Raw genomic sequence first — 10,627 nt, forward strand, 5'->3', positions numbered from 1 at the left:
CTGAAGCATGCATAGACTGCTGGCATTAAAAACCACTGAAGAAATCACATGAAGGCTACACTTTTAAATTACCTATTATTAAAACCAAATTGCCTTCCCAACGGATACATAAATTACATCTAAATGAAAAATAAAAGCTTTTTCTAGAAAAACTACTTCATAAAATAGGAAGAGGTGACTGTAACACCAGATGCACAGATATCAACAAAGGGACACAAACACACATTAAAAAAAAAAATTGAAAAGTAGGGAAGAATGATACCCTACAAAGGAGCACAATGATTCTCCAGAAATAGATCCCAATTCGTAGGAAGTCCATAAAATGACTGAAAAATTCAAAACACTGATCCCAAAGAAATTCATGAAATGCAAGAGAATATAGATAGAAAATACAATGAAATGAGAAAGGAAAAGATGATTGAGAAATTCAATACAGATAGAAATCATAAAAAAATCAATTAGAAATCTTGGACCTGAAAACCTCAGTGCAATTAGAAAAATAATTAAGAATTTCAACAACAAACTATACCAAGCATAGGAAAGCATTTTTCTTTCTTTGTTTTTTTTTTTAAAATTTTTGAATAATGACCAATGACAAAAATGTAGGGAAATGCAAGAAATTTATAATAGATAGCTAAATTTAAATCAGCCACCATAAGAGCTTAACTTTTGAATGCCCATTATTATGAAAATATTATAAAAATAGAATATTTTTTTCTTCCTCATGGCCTTTAATGCATGCATTTTAAAAAAGTTTTTTGATAAGATCTTAAAGGCCATAAGAGAAAAAAATCAAATTATCTGTAGGGGAAAACCAATTTGGATCTCAACTGATTTCTCAACCCAGATCCTCAAAGCCAGGAGGTCCTGGAATAATATATTGCAAGCTCTGAAAAAAAAATGGAGGGCAACCAAGAATTTTATATCCAGCAAAATTTCAGGTTTAAAGATGAAATTCACAAGAATGCCTACACTACAGAGCATTCTCAACAAACTATTCCATGAGGATGAAATAAAAACTAGCAAAGGGAGGATCTACACTGAAGATATATTCAACCAAATGAGAAACTAAGACAAAAAAAAAAAAAAAACAGAAATAAATCAAAATGACAGGGAATACAAATCATATCTCAATAGTAACCTTGAATGTTAATGGCCTAAATTCATCAATCAAAAGACCCAGACTGGCAGATTGGATTACAAAGCAAGACCCAACAATATTCTATCTTCAAAAGACTCACCTCATGGACAAAGACATCCACAGGCTGAAGGTGAAAGGAGGGAAAAAACTTATTACTCATATGGATTGCATAAACAAGCAGAGGTTTCCATTCTCATTTCAGATAAAGTAGACTTTAAACCAAAGTTATTTAGAAGAGACAAAGAAGGACATTTCATACTTCTTAAGGAAAGTATATATAAACAAGACATAACAATTATAAATATTTATGCCTCAATGGAGTATCTATGTACATCAAATAAACCCTTCTAAATTTTAAGAGTCAAATAAACCACAATACACTAATACTGGGTGACTTTAACACACCTCTCTCACTACTGGACAGATCTTCCAAACAAAAACTAAATAAAGAAACTATAGAACTATATAATACAAGCAATAATTTAGACTTAATAGACATATATAGAATATTTCATCTATCAATGAACAAATATACTTTCTTCTCAGCTGCACATGGTTCCTTCTCTAAAATAGACTATATCTTATGCCACAAAGCAACTCTTTTTTTTAATTGGTTTTATAAATACATGACATCAGACTGCATCACAATTTTTATTACACATATAGAACAATTTTTCATACCTCTATTTGTATATAAAGTATGTTTACATCAATCATGTCTTCACACATGTACTTTGGATAATGATGTCTATCACATTCCAAAATCCTTGCTAATCCCCTGCTCCCTCCCTTTCCCTCACACCCCTCTTCCCTATCTGGAATTCATCTATTCCTCCCATGTTCTCTCTTTCTACCCCACTATGAGTCAGCTTCCATATCAGAGAAAACATTTGGCATTTGTTTTGGGGGGATTGGCTAACTTCACTTAGCATTATCTTCTACAACGCCATCCATTTACCCGCAAATGCCATGATTTTATTCTCTTTCACTGCTGAGTGAAATTCCATTCTGTATATATACCACATTTTTTTTTTATCCATTCATCCACTGAAGGGCATCTAGATTGGCTCCACAGTTTAGCTATTGTGAATTGTGCTGCTAAATATTGATGTGGCTGTGTCTCTGTAGTATGCTGTTTTTAATTTCTTTGGGTATATTCCAAGGCGATAGCTGGTTCAAATAGTGGTTCCATTCCCAGATTTCCAAGGAATCTCCATGCTGATTCCATATTGGCTGCACCAATTTGCAATTCCACCAGCAATGTATGAGTGTGTCTTTTCCCCCACATCCTCGCCAACACTTATTGTTTGTCTTCATAATAGCTGCCATTCTGACTGGAGTGAGATAGTGTCTTAGAGTAGTTTTGATTTGCATTTCTCTAATTGCTAGAGATGATGAACATTTTTTCATATATTTGTAGATTGATTGAATATCTTCTTCTGAGAAGTGTCTGTTCATGTCCTTGGCCCATTTATTGATTGGGTTATTCATTTTTTTATGTTTAGCTTTTTGAATTCTTTATATACCCTAGAGATTAGTGCTCTATCTGACATGTGAGGGGTAAAAATTGGTTCCCAAGATGTAGGCTCTCTATTCACCTCATAGATTGTTTCTTATGCTGAGAAGAAACTTTTTAGTTTGAGTCCATTCCATTTATTGATTCTTGATTTTAATTCTTGTGCTATAGGAGTCCTATTAAGGAAGTTGGGGCCTAATCCCACACTATGGAGATTAGGGCCTACTTTTTCTTCTATTAGATGCAGGCTCTCTGGTTGTATTCCTAAGTCCTGGATCCATTTTGAATTGAGTTTTGTGCATGGCGAGAGATAGAGTTTTAATTTCATTTTGTTGAATATGGATTTCCAATTTTCCCAGCACCATTTGTTGAAGAGGCTATCTTTTTTCCAATGAATATTCTTGGCACCTTTGTCTAATATAAGATAATTGTAGTTTTGTGGGTTAGTCTCTGTATCCTCTATTCTGTACCATTATTATTGTATGTGATTACATGACCAATATGATTCTGCAACATATGCACTCAGAAAAATGAGAAATTATTTTCCATCTATGTATGATATATCAAAGTCTTATATACACTCTACTGTCATATATAACTAATTAAAACAATTTTTAAAAATTAAAAATAAATAAAAATGGATGGGAGCTGGGTTCAGCGGTGCACGCCTATAGTCCCATTGGCTCAGGATGTTGAGGCAGGAGGATCACGAGTTCAAAGCCAGCCTCAGCAAAAGTGAGGTCTCTCTCAACTCAATGAGACCCTGTCTCTAAATAAAATACAACATAGGACTGGGGATGTGGCTCAGTGGTCAAATGCTCCTGAGTTCAAACTGTAGTAACACTCCCAAATTTTTTTTTTGCAAAAGGATGGAGAAGTAGCTCAGTGAAGAGTGATATATATATATATATATATATATATATATATATATATATACATACACACACACACACACACACACATACATACACATGGACATATGGACAGCATGCCTTTATTTTATTTTATTTGTTCATTTTTTATGTGGTGCTGAGGATAGAATCCAGTACCTTACACATGCTAGAAAAGCACTCTGCCCCTGAGCTACAGCCAGAGCCCAGTGCACACATTCTGAATTGAGCATTTTTTTTCCAGGTAGAGAGCATGAGTGACCAATACTTTGCTTATGACTCTAATTTTCTCATTTTTAACTAATATCTCCCCCATTCACCTGGCAGTGTTACACATGGGAAATTTTTATTTGCTGGGCCTTCATTGATTGTCTAGAACATGAATCACATCCTTACACCCCACTGCAAGGAAGGCTGGAAAAGGCATAGCTCTGAGTACTAAAAGCAAATGAACAAATTTGTTATCAGTTGGAAATCTCTACCCCAGTATGCCCTTCTGATTACCTAATAGTTTATTACCTGTTTTCTCACATGAAAACCACTACAGCCTCTGATCAAAGAGACAACCTAAAGTTCTACTAAACCAGTGTATCCAATCAAAATCCAAGATCCTCAGATATATGCTGTTTTCTTCATCATACTTTTAGAATGCATTTAATCCAAGGACAAAAGGATGAGAAGACAAGTTGTCAATTTACTTATTGACCTCCACACCCAATACACAAAGGTTGATAGGAAAGGCACTCATACCTAATAAATTCTCTCATTTAGAAATAATGGAAGACATGGGGAACATGGAGTAATCACTGATCTATAATAATTTTGAAAATATGCCCGGTTGTGGGGAAAAGGGTACACTTGTACATTGCTGGTGGGACTGCAGATTGGTGCAGCCAATTTGGAAAGCAGTATGGAGATTTCTTGGAAAGCTGGGAATGGAGCCACCATTTGACCCAGCTATTCCCCTTCTTGGTCTATTCCCTAAAGACCTAAAAAGAGCATGCTACAGGGACACTGCTACATCGATGTTCATAGCAGCACAATTCACAATAGCAAGACTGTGGAACCAACCTAGATGCCCTTCAATAGACGAATGGATAAAAAAAAATGTGGCATTTATACACAATGGAGTATTACTCTGCATTAAAAAATGACAAAATCATAGAATTTGCAGGCAAATGGATGGCATTAGAGCAGATTATGCTAAGTGAAGCTAGCCAATCCCTAAAAAAACAAATGCCAAATGTCTTCTTTGATATAAGGAGAGTAACTAAGATCAGAGTAGGGACGAAGAGCAGGAGAAGAATATTAACATTTAACAGGGATGAGAGGTGGGAGGGAAAGGGAGAGAGAAGGGAAAGTGCATGGAAATGGAAGGAGATCCTCAGGGTTATACAGTGGAGGGGGTAGAGAGAGAGGAGGGGAGGGGAGGGGAGAGGTGGGGAGGGGGGGATGGTGGAGGATGGGAAAGGCAGCGGAGCACAACAGACACTAGTATGGCAATATGTAAATCAATGGATGTGTAACTGATGTGATTCTGCAATCTGTGTATGGGGTGAAGGTGGGAGTTCATAACCCACTTGAATCAAAGTGTGGAATATGATATGTCAAGAAATTTGTAATGTTTTGAACAACCAACAATAAAAAATTAGAAAAAAAAAGAAATTATCAAATTGTTGTGTTTATTAATAAATAAATTAATCAAATAGAAAAAAAAAAAAAGAAAATATGCCCGGTTGGCATTAAGTATCCTCTCCCTAGATGATAGTAGCTCACTGGAGGAAATGGATTCTCCTCTACTGATTCTCTTTTGATTTCCCCAATTCTACCCAGTGGGGAATTCAACCTTGTCAGTCAGCGAGGGAATTGGTAGAATAGGCCAGTACATTTAATCTGATCTTTGCCATAGGGCTGAACTTTGTTGGATTTTGTTTGCTCAAAGCTGCACTGAGTTTCATTCCCTATAATGTGACTTCTATAAACTTACAAACTTATGAATATCCAAATATCTAAGATTTCTTTTGTTCTTTTTATTTCTGCTTGAAAACTGCCCATCCTTGACTGAGTCATCTCTTTCTAATAATATCTCATTAAAGGCAGGATATAAGAAGCTATTAAAAATCTGTCTTTTTCTAACCACTTTCTCTGGAACTACAAGTTCAATAGGCATTTAATTAGCTAGGCACAGTGGCGCATGCCTATAATCCCAGCTACTTGGGAGGACAAGGCAGCAGGATTGCAAGTTCAAAGCCAGCCTCAGCACCTTAGCAAAGCACTTAGCAACTCAGAAAGATCCTGCCTCTAAATAAAATACAAAAATGGGCTGGGGGTGTGGCCCAAAGATTTAGTGCCCCTGGTTCAACCCCTGGTATGCCCACTCCAAATTAGACATTTAATCCTCTTTATTGTGTCTTCATCTTTCTTCTCCTGTCAATAGCATTTAACAGAGCCATAACCTATCACCAAAATACATTCTTCCCTTTGGTCAAATACAGTGTCCACTCTCTATTTTTTCTCTTTCTCAGTCTTCTCTACTATAAGTGCTGCATGAACTTCAAATGTGGGTATTCCCAAGTGGTCCGTTCCTAGAACTCATCTTTTATCTAGACTCCATGGGAGCATTCATCAATTTTCATAGCTTTAAATAATGTTTAGAGAAGGATAAATTTTCATATTTGTTTATAGCATTTCCCTTGACACAATTTTATTTTAAAAATATTGGTGTGTATGTATATATGTATGTATATATATAAAAATTTATATTTACACGTGTGTTATATATATGTGTGTGTATATATGTGTGTGTGTAGACACACACATATATACACACACGTGTAAATACACACATAACCTATATCTGTGTAAAAATCATATGTGTGCATTTGTTTTATCCAGTCTTCTTTCCCTTAAAATGTAAGCTCAATGACAATAATGATGGATATATCAAATGTTATATTCCTAGATATTTTCTTGTTTGTTATAAGAATAAAATATATATCTGTTGATTGAATGATTGCTGCAATACACATTCGTGAATTTTATATTAATATTTAAGTTCTAAAATAATACTTTCTAGTGCAGACATGCATAGTATGACTATCTAACAGACTAATTAGAGCAACATATTTCTGTTTTCTAGATCCCAATGCTCTGGCTGGCCAGACTGGCCCTGACCATGCTCTCATTGGAGGGATAGTGGCTGTAGTTGTATTTGTCACACTCTGCTCTATATTTCTGCTTGGCCGATATCTGGCAAGACATAAAGGTAGGTTTTACTGAAATTTTAAATAAAGTACTCAAGTTTTATGAAAAATAAATTATAAACAGTAGCTTCACTTGAAAATATATGATTGTTTATGATTTCTATGTGTTTATGTTGGTGTGGAGAAGGAGAGAGAGGAAGATGGGGAGCAGGAAATTTAAATACTGAATTATTTCAGGAAATTAGTGATAATGATCATGTTAAATATGTCAGCATTCATTCTGGTAACTCTACTTTAAAGAAAAGTATATCAATAGTATGCTTCTTCATCCATTGCAAAAATTCACATGTTATCCTCCCTAATATAACTGCATGTCTTTCCATATAGTTAAGAAAAAATCCACCAAATACCTATATTTGGATTTTGTCCTAGAGAAAAATAATAAATTTATTTTTTTTTCTTTTTTTCCCTGGATTAGTGGTTTATTCTGTGAGCATTGGCCATTGGCTAAGTGTTATTTCACAAAGTCAACTTGATTCTAAGTTGAGTAAAAACTGACTCAGAAAAAAAAAAAAGAATAATAATAAGAAGAAGAAATCTTGGAATTCATCTCTGGGATTTATAGATCAAATCCAACTATAAGTAAATGTTTGACATTTGTGTTTAGAAGTTTATGGAAACATAAGTAACATATTAGTGAGGAAAATCTGTGATGTTTTGCAATGGCCCGGGTAGCGTATAATTGACATAGCTTAACTTTTAAATAGATTTACTAAAATGAATGTTGACATATTTGACATGATCATTAACCACCTCTTAACAAAGGATCCTGATTGCTACCACTGCATTTGCTTATGTGATCTTTATCATTAAAGAGCAGCTTCACCAGCAACACACACTAGAAAACTGAAAAAAGGGTGAATTGTGTGGCTTACATCTCAGAATATATTCTGACATACAAGAGATTTAACATAAAGTTCTTTCCTTAAATGAATACAGCTTTATTGCTAGCTGTTTTACTAGGCTCACAGAGCTAACATAGTTTTCTTCCAATATCCACAGGAACATATTTAACAAACGAAGCTAAAGGAGCTGAAGATGCACCAGATGCTGACACAGCCATTATCAATGCTGAAGGCAGCCAAGTCAATGCCGAAGAGAAAAAAGAGTATTTCATTTAAAATTCAGGCCACGATTCTGAGTTTTACTTACCAGGCTGGCTGCTGAAGAAAACTGGCTATCATCTTTCAGAAATCATTTCTACCATCTTCTGCTATTTTTATTAACTTCCATACTGTACTGCTATCAGTAGCCAGTGCATACCAACAATCAGCTGTCGAAAGCATCATTCTTTAATTACTGTACCATCCATAATGCAGGACATTTCTTACTGCCTAAATTTCACACCATTGCTCTTTTAACATACAGTGCTTGAATATACAGCCTTAACAATGTTAATTATCTCCTTGAATCATGATATTGAGTTGTTTTTATACATTGAAAAAAAAAATGTATGCAGAGCCCCTCCCCATTTCTTTTTTTCTTTAAGTCATAGACTTTATTGGTTTCACACTGGACAGCTTTCACAAGTAACAAGATTAGGTAAAGACCTAATGTGCTTAAGTTTAATTGAAGATTAGAGGTTTACAAACAATGTTTTCTACCTGTCTATCTTCAAAGACAACATGTTTTTGAAACATATGCCCTAGAAAACACAAACTGAGAACAAACACTGTAGCGTAGTTTCTGGAATGTTTGAGATTATACTAGAAATGCTGTATCAATTTGCTATTTTAAAAATGTAGTATTTGGTACAGGAGTCATGTATATGGATTGCAATCATGACATCTTACATAATTACATAGATTCTACTATTAGGTTATGATAGCTTCATTTACCCATAAATTGTTCCAAACATTTAACTGCTTTGAGAATCACAAAGATTTCATTCATTTCTCAATTTGATTCTATAATTTATTTGCTCCATAAGGACTCACCTGCCTAAACAAAATTGAAGTATCCTTAGGGCACAATTTTGAGACATTTTAGTATCTGTATATAGTGCATATAATAAAACCAATTAAACATTATTTGATACATATTTAACTTTTTTGGCTGTAGGTAATTCAGTCATAAGTAAGCATTTTCTAACGTCCATTATATCCCTTTAGATATTACTTAAACCAATATTATAAGTAGATAACATGTATTAGTATTTTTGTCTGTATGTCCTAGCACTGTTCAATGACAAAATTTTCTAGTTCTTGTTAATTTTTATTTGTTATACAATGGAAGCACAATGTTATAAGGAAAGGTAATTTTAAGCTAACAACCAGTGCACAGCCTCAGGTTTTAAATTACAACCACAGTTGAATAATAACCTAAAAATAAACTCTTAGTTTGCTAAAAATTTAAAATTTTAATTTGGCAGTTCTAGAGCTGCTTACCTATGTTGGTTTGCCAAAAAGAAGTGTTTAAGGTACGTTTTCTGTATAAATGAACTAATTCTTTATATTAAATTCCTGTCTATGCATTTTGTGAGGTACAAACTTATGAAACAGTGAGTGATGGAGAATTTCTGCCATGCTTTCAACTCCAAGGTGAAAGTCTCTTTCTCTGGATTATTTTGAAAATTTGATGTATTTAACCATTATGAAATGCTGTTTTCTTAAATATAATGCAGAGTCAATCTAAAGTCATTATTTCTTCTAGTAAAATAAAATATTGCTAGAATAGTTCTCATTAAATTTATTATATGCTAAAGAATAAAAATCCAGTTAGATAAAAAAATATATATATTTTCCCATTTCCAAGCATTGCACCTTTAAGAAGAAAACAATATGACGATATGGTAGCTACACTTGTGATGTCTGACAGCATGATGGCCTAGGGTTTTATGATAATATCTTGGAATTTATTTTTGAGGAATGAGAATGGTTGAGTACAACATCATGTATTAATATTGAATGAAAGACAAGGGTGCTGTATCGTAGATTATTTATCAAAAAAGTATAAAATCTTTAAAGGACAATGTTAGAATTTTATTTTTTTTCTTTTGATTGTTGAAGCATTTATCTTGTTGATTTCTTAAAAAAGACAAAGGACGATGTCAGTTAAGCAGCACTTTTTCAAAATATACAGAACATAAATAATATGATGTGGTTGAGTGTTAACATAATAAATCATATACAGTATGACATTTTAAGGAAATAAGTCTGCATTGATGTGATTGCATGCTTGTTTTTACAGTTCACTCCATACCATCTGTGGAAAAATGCAATAATATGTTAATATAGTATGGTAGTTTGAGAGAATCAGGTAGGTGCTACTAGACACATTGAAACTAGAATAGGTTTATAAACTGTTCATACCTTTCAATGCATAATCTTTAGAAAGACTCCACAAAACAAAATTCATCCTGTTAGTACAAAATGGAAAGGTTCTTACTGCAGAAGTAAGTTGTATAAACTGCATCATCAATTACTATTTAAAGCCTAATTTCAGGATGCACTTACAAAATTGCTACTCTTCATTGAGGCTGTATTCACATCCCTTTCATTTCATCTATATTCTACTTGGCTCCAACTGCTAAATTGTTGCCTAAATAACTCAATCATTATTTATAGCACTATAAAATTAGAAATCCAAAATTGGTTGCATTTCAGATTTTTGACTCCTTTAACCCTTTAGAGTAATATATAATCACATTGGAGCTCTTGAAAACTAACTAGTAGATTGATATTTGTAGCTCTAATTAAATGTTTTCCAGTTAAATAGAGTTCAATTTGAACTAAATATCATTTTCTGTGACTGGACAAAGAATTACCAATGGAGTTATATTTTCTTATCTTTAAAAATTATTTACTTTTCACTAAAA

The 10,627-nt window shown here is 33.6% G+C and overlaps 1 protein-coding gene across 2 annotated transcripts in view; it reads left to right on the forward strand.

Annotated features, from left to right (window-relative positions):
- Window positions 1-9,441, forward strand: part of Cadm2 (cell adhesion molecule 2) — a 157,851-nt gene extending 148,410 nt beyond the window's left edge. For both annotated transcript variants that reach the window (XM_027929173.2, XM_027929175.2), the window contains 2 exons: window positions 6,687-6,812; window positions 7,813-9,441. In XM_027929173.2, the coding sequence (XP_027784974.2) occupies window positions 6,687-6,812; window positions 7,813-7,931 (245 nt within the window). In that variant the 3' untranslated portion in view covers window positions 7,932-9,441. The remainder of the gene's footprint in view (window positions 1-6,686; window positions 6,813-7,812) is intronic.
- The last annotated feature ends 1,186 nt before the right edge of the window (window positions 9,442-10,627 follow it).

Source organism: Marmota flaviventris, chromosome 8 (genome assembly GCF_047511675.1).
Source record: "Marmota flaviventris isolate mMarFla1 chromosome 8, mMarFla1.hap1, whole genome shotgun sequence".
NCBI classification, from domain to species: domain Eukaryota; kingdom Metazoa; phylum Chordata; class Mammalia; order Rodentia; family Sciuridae; genus Marmota; species Marmota flaviventris.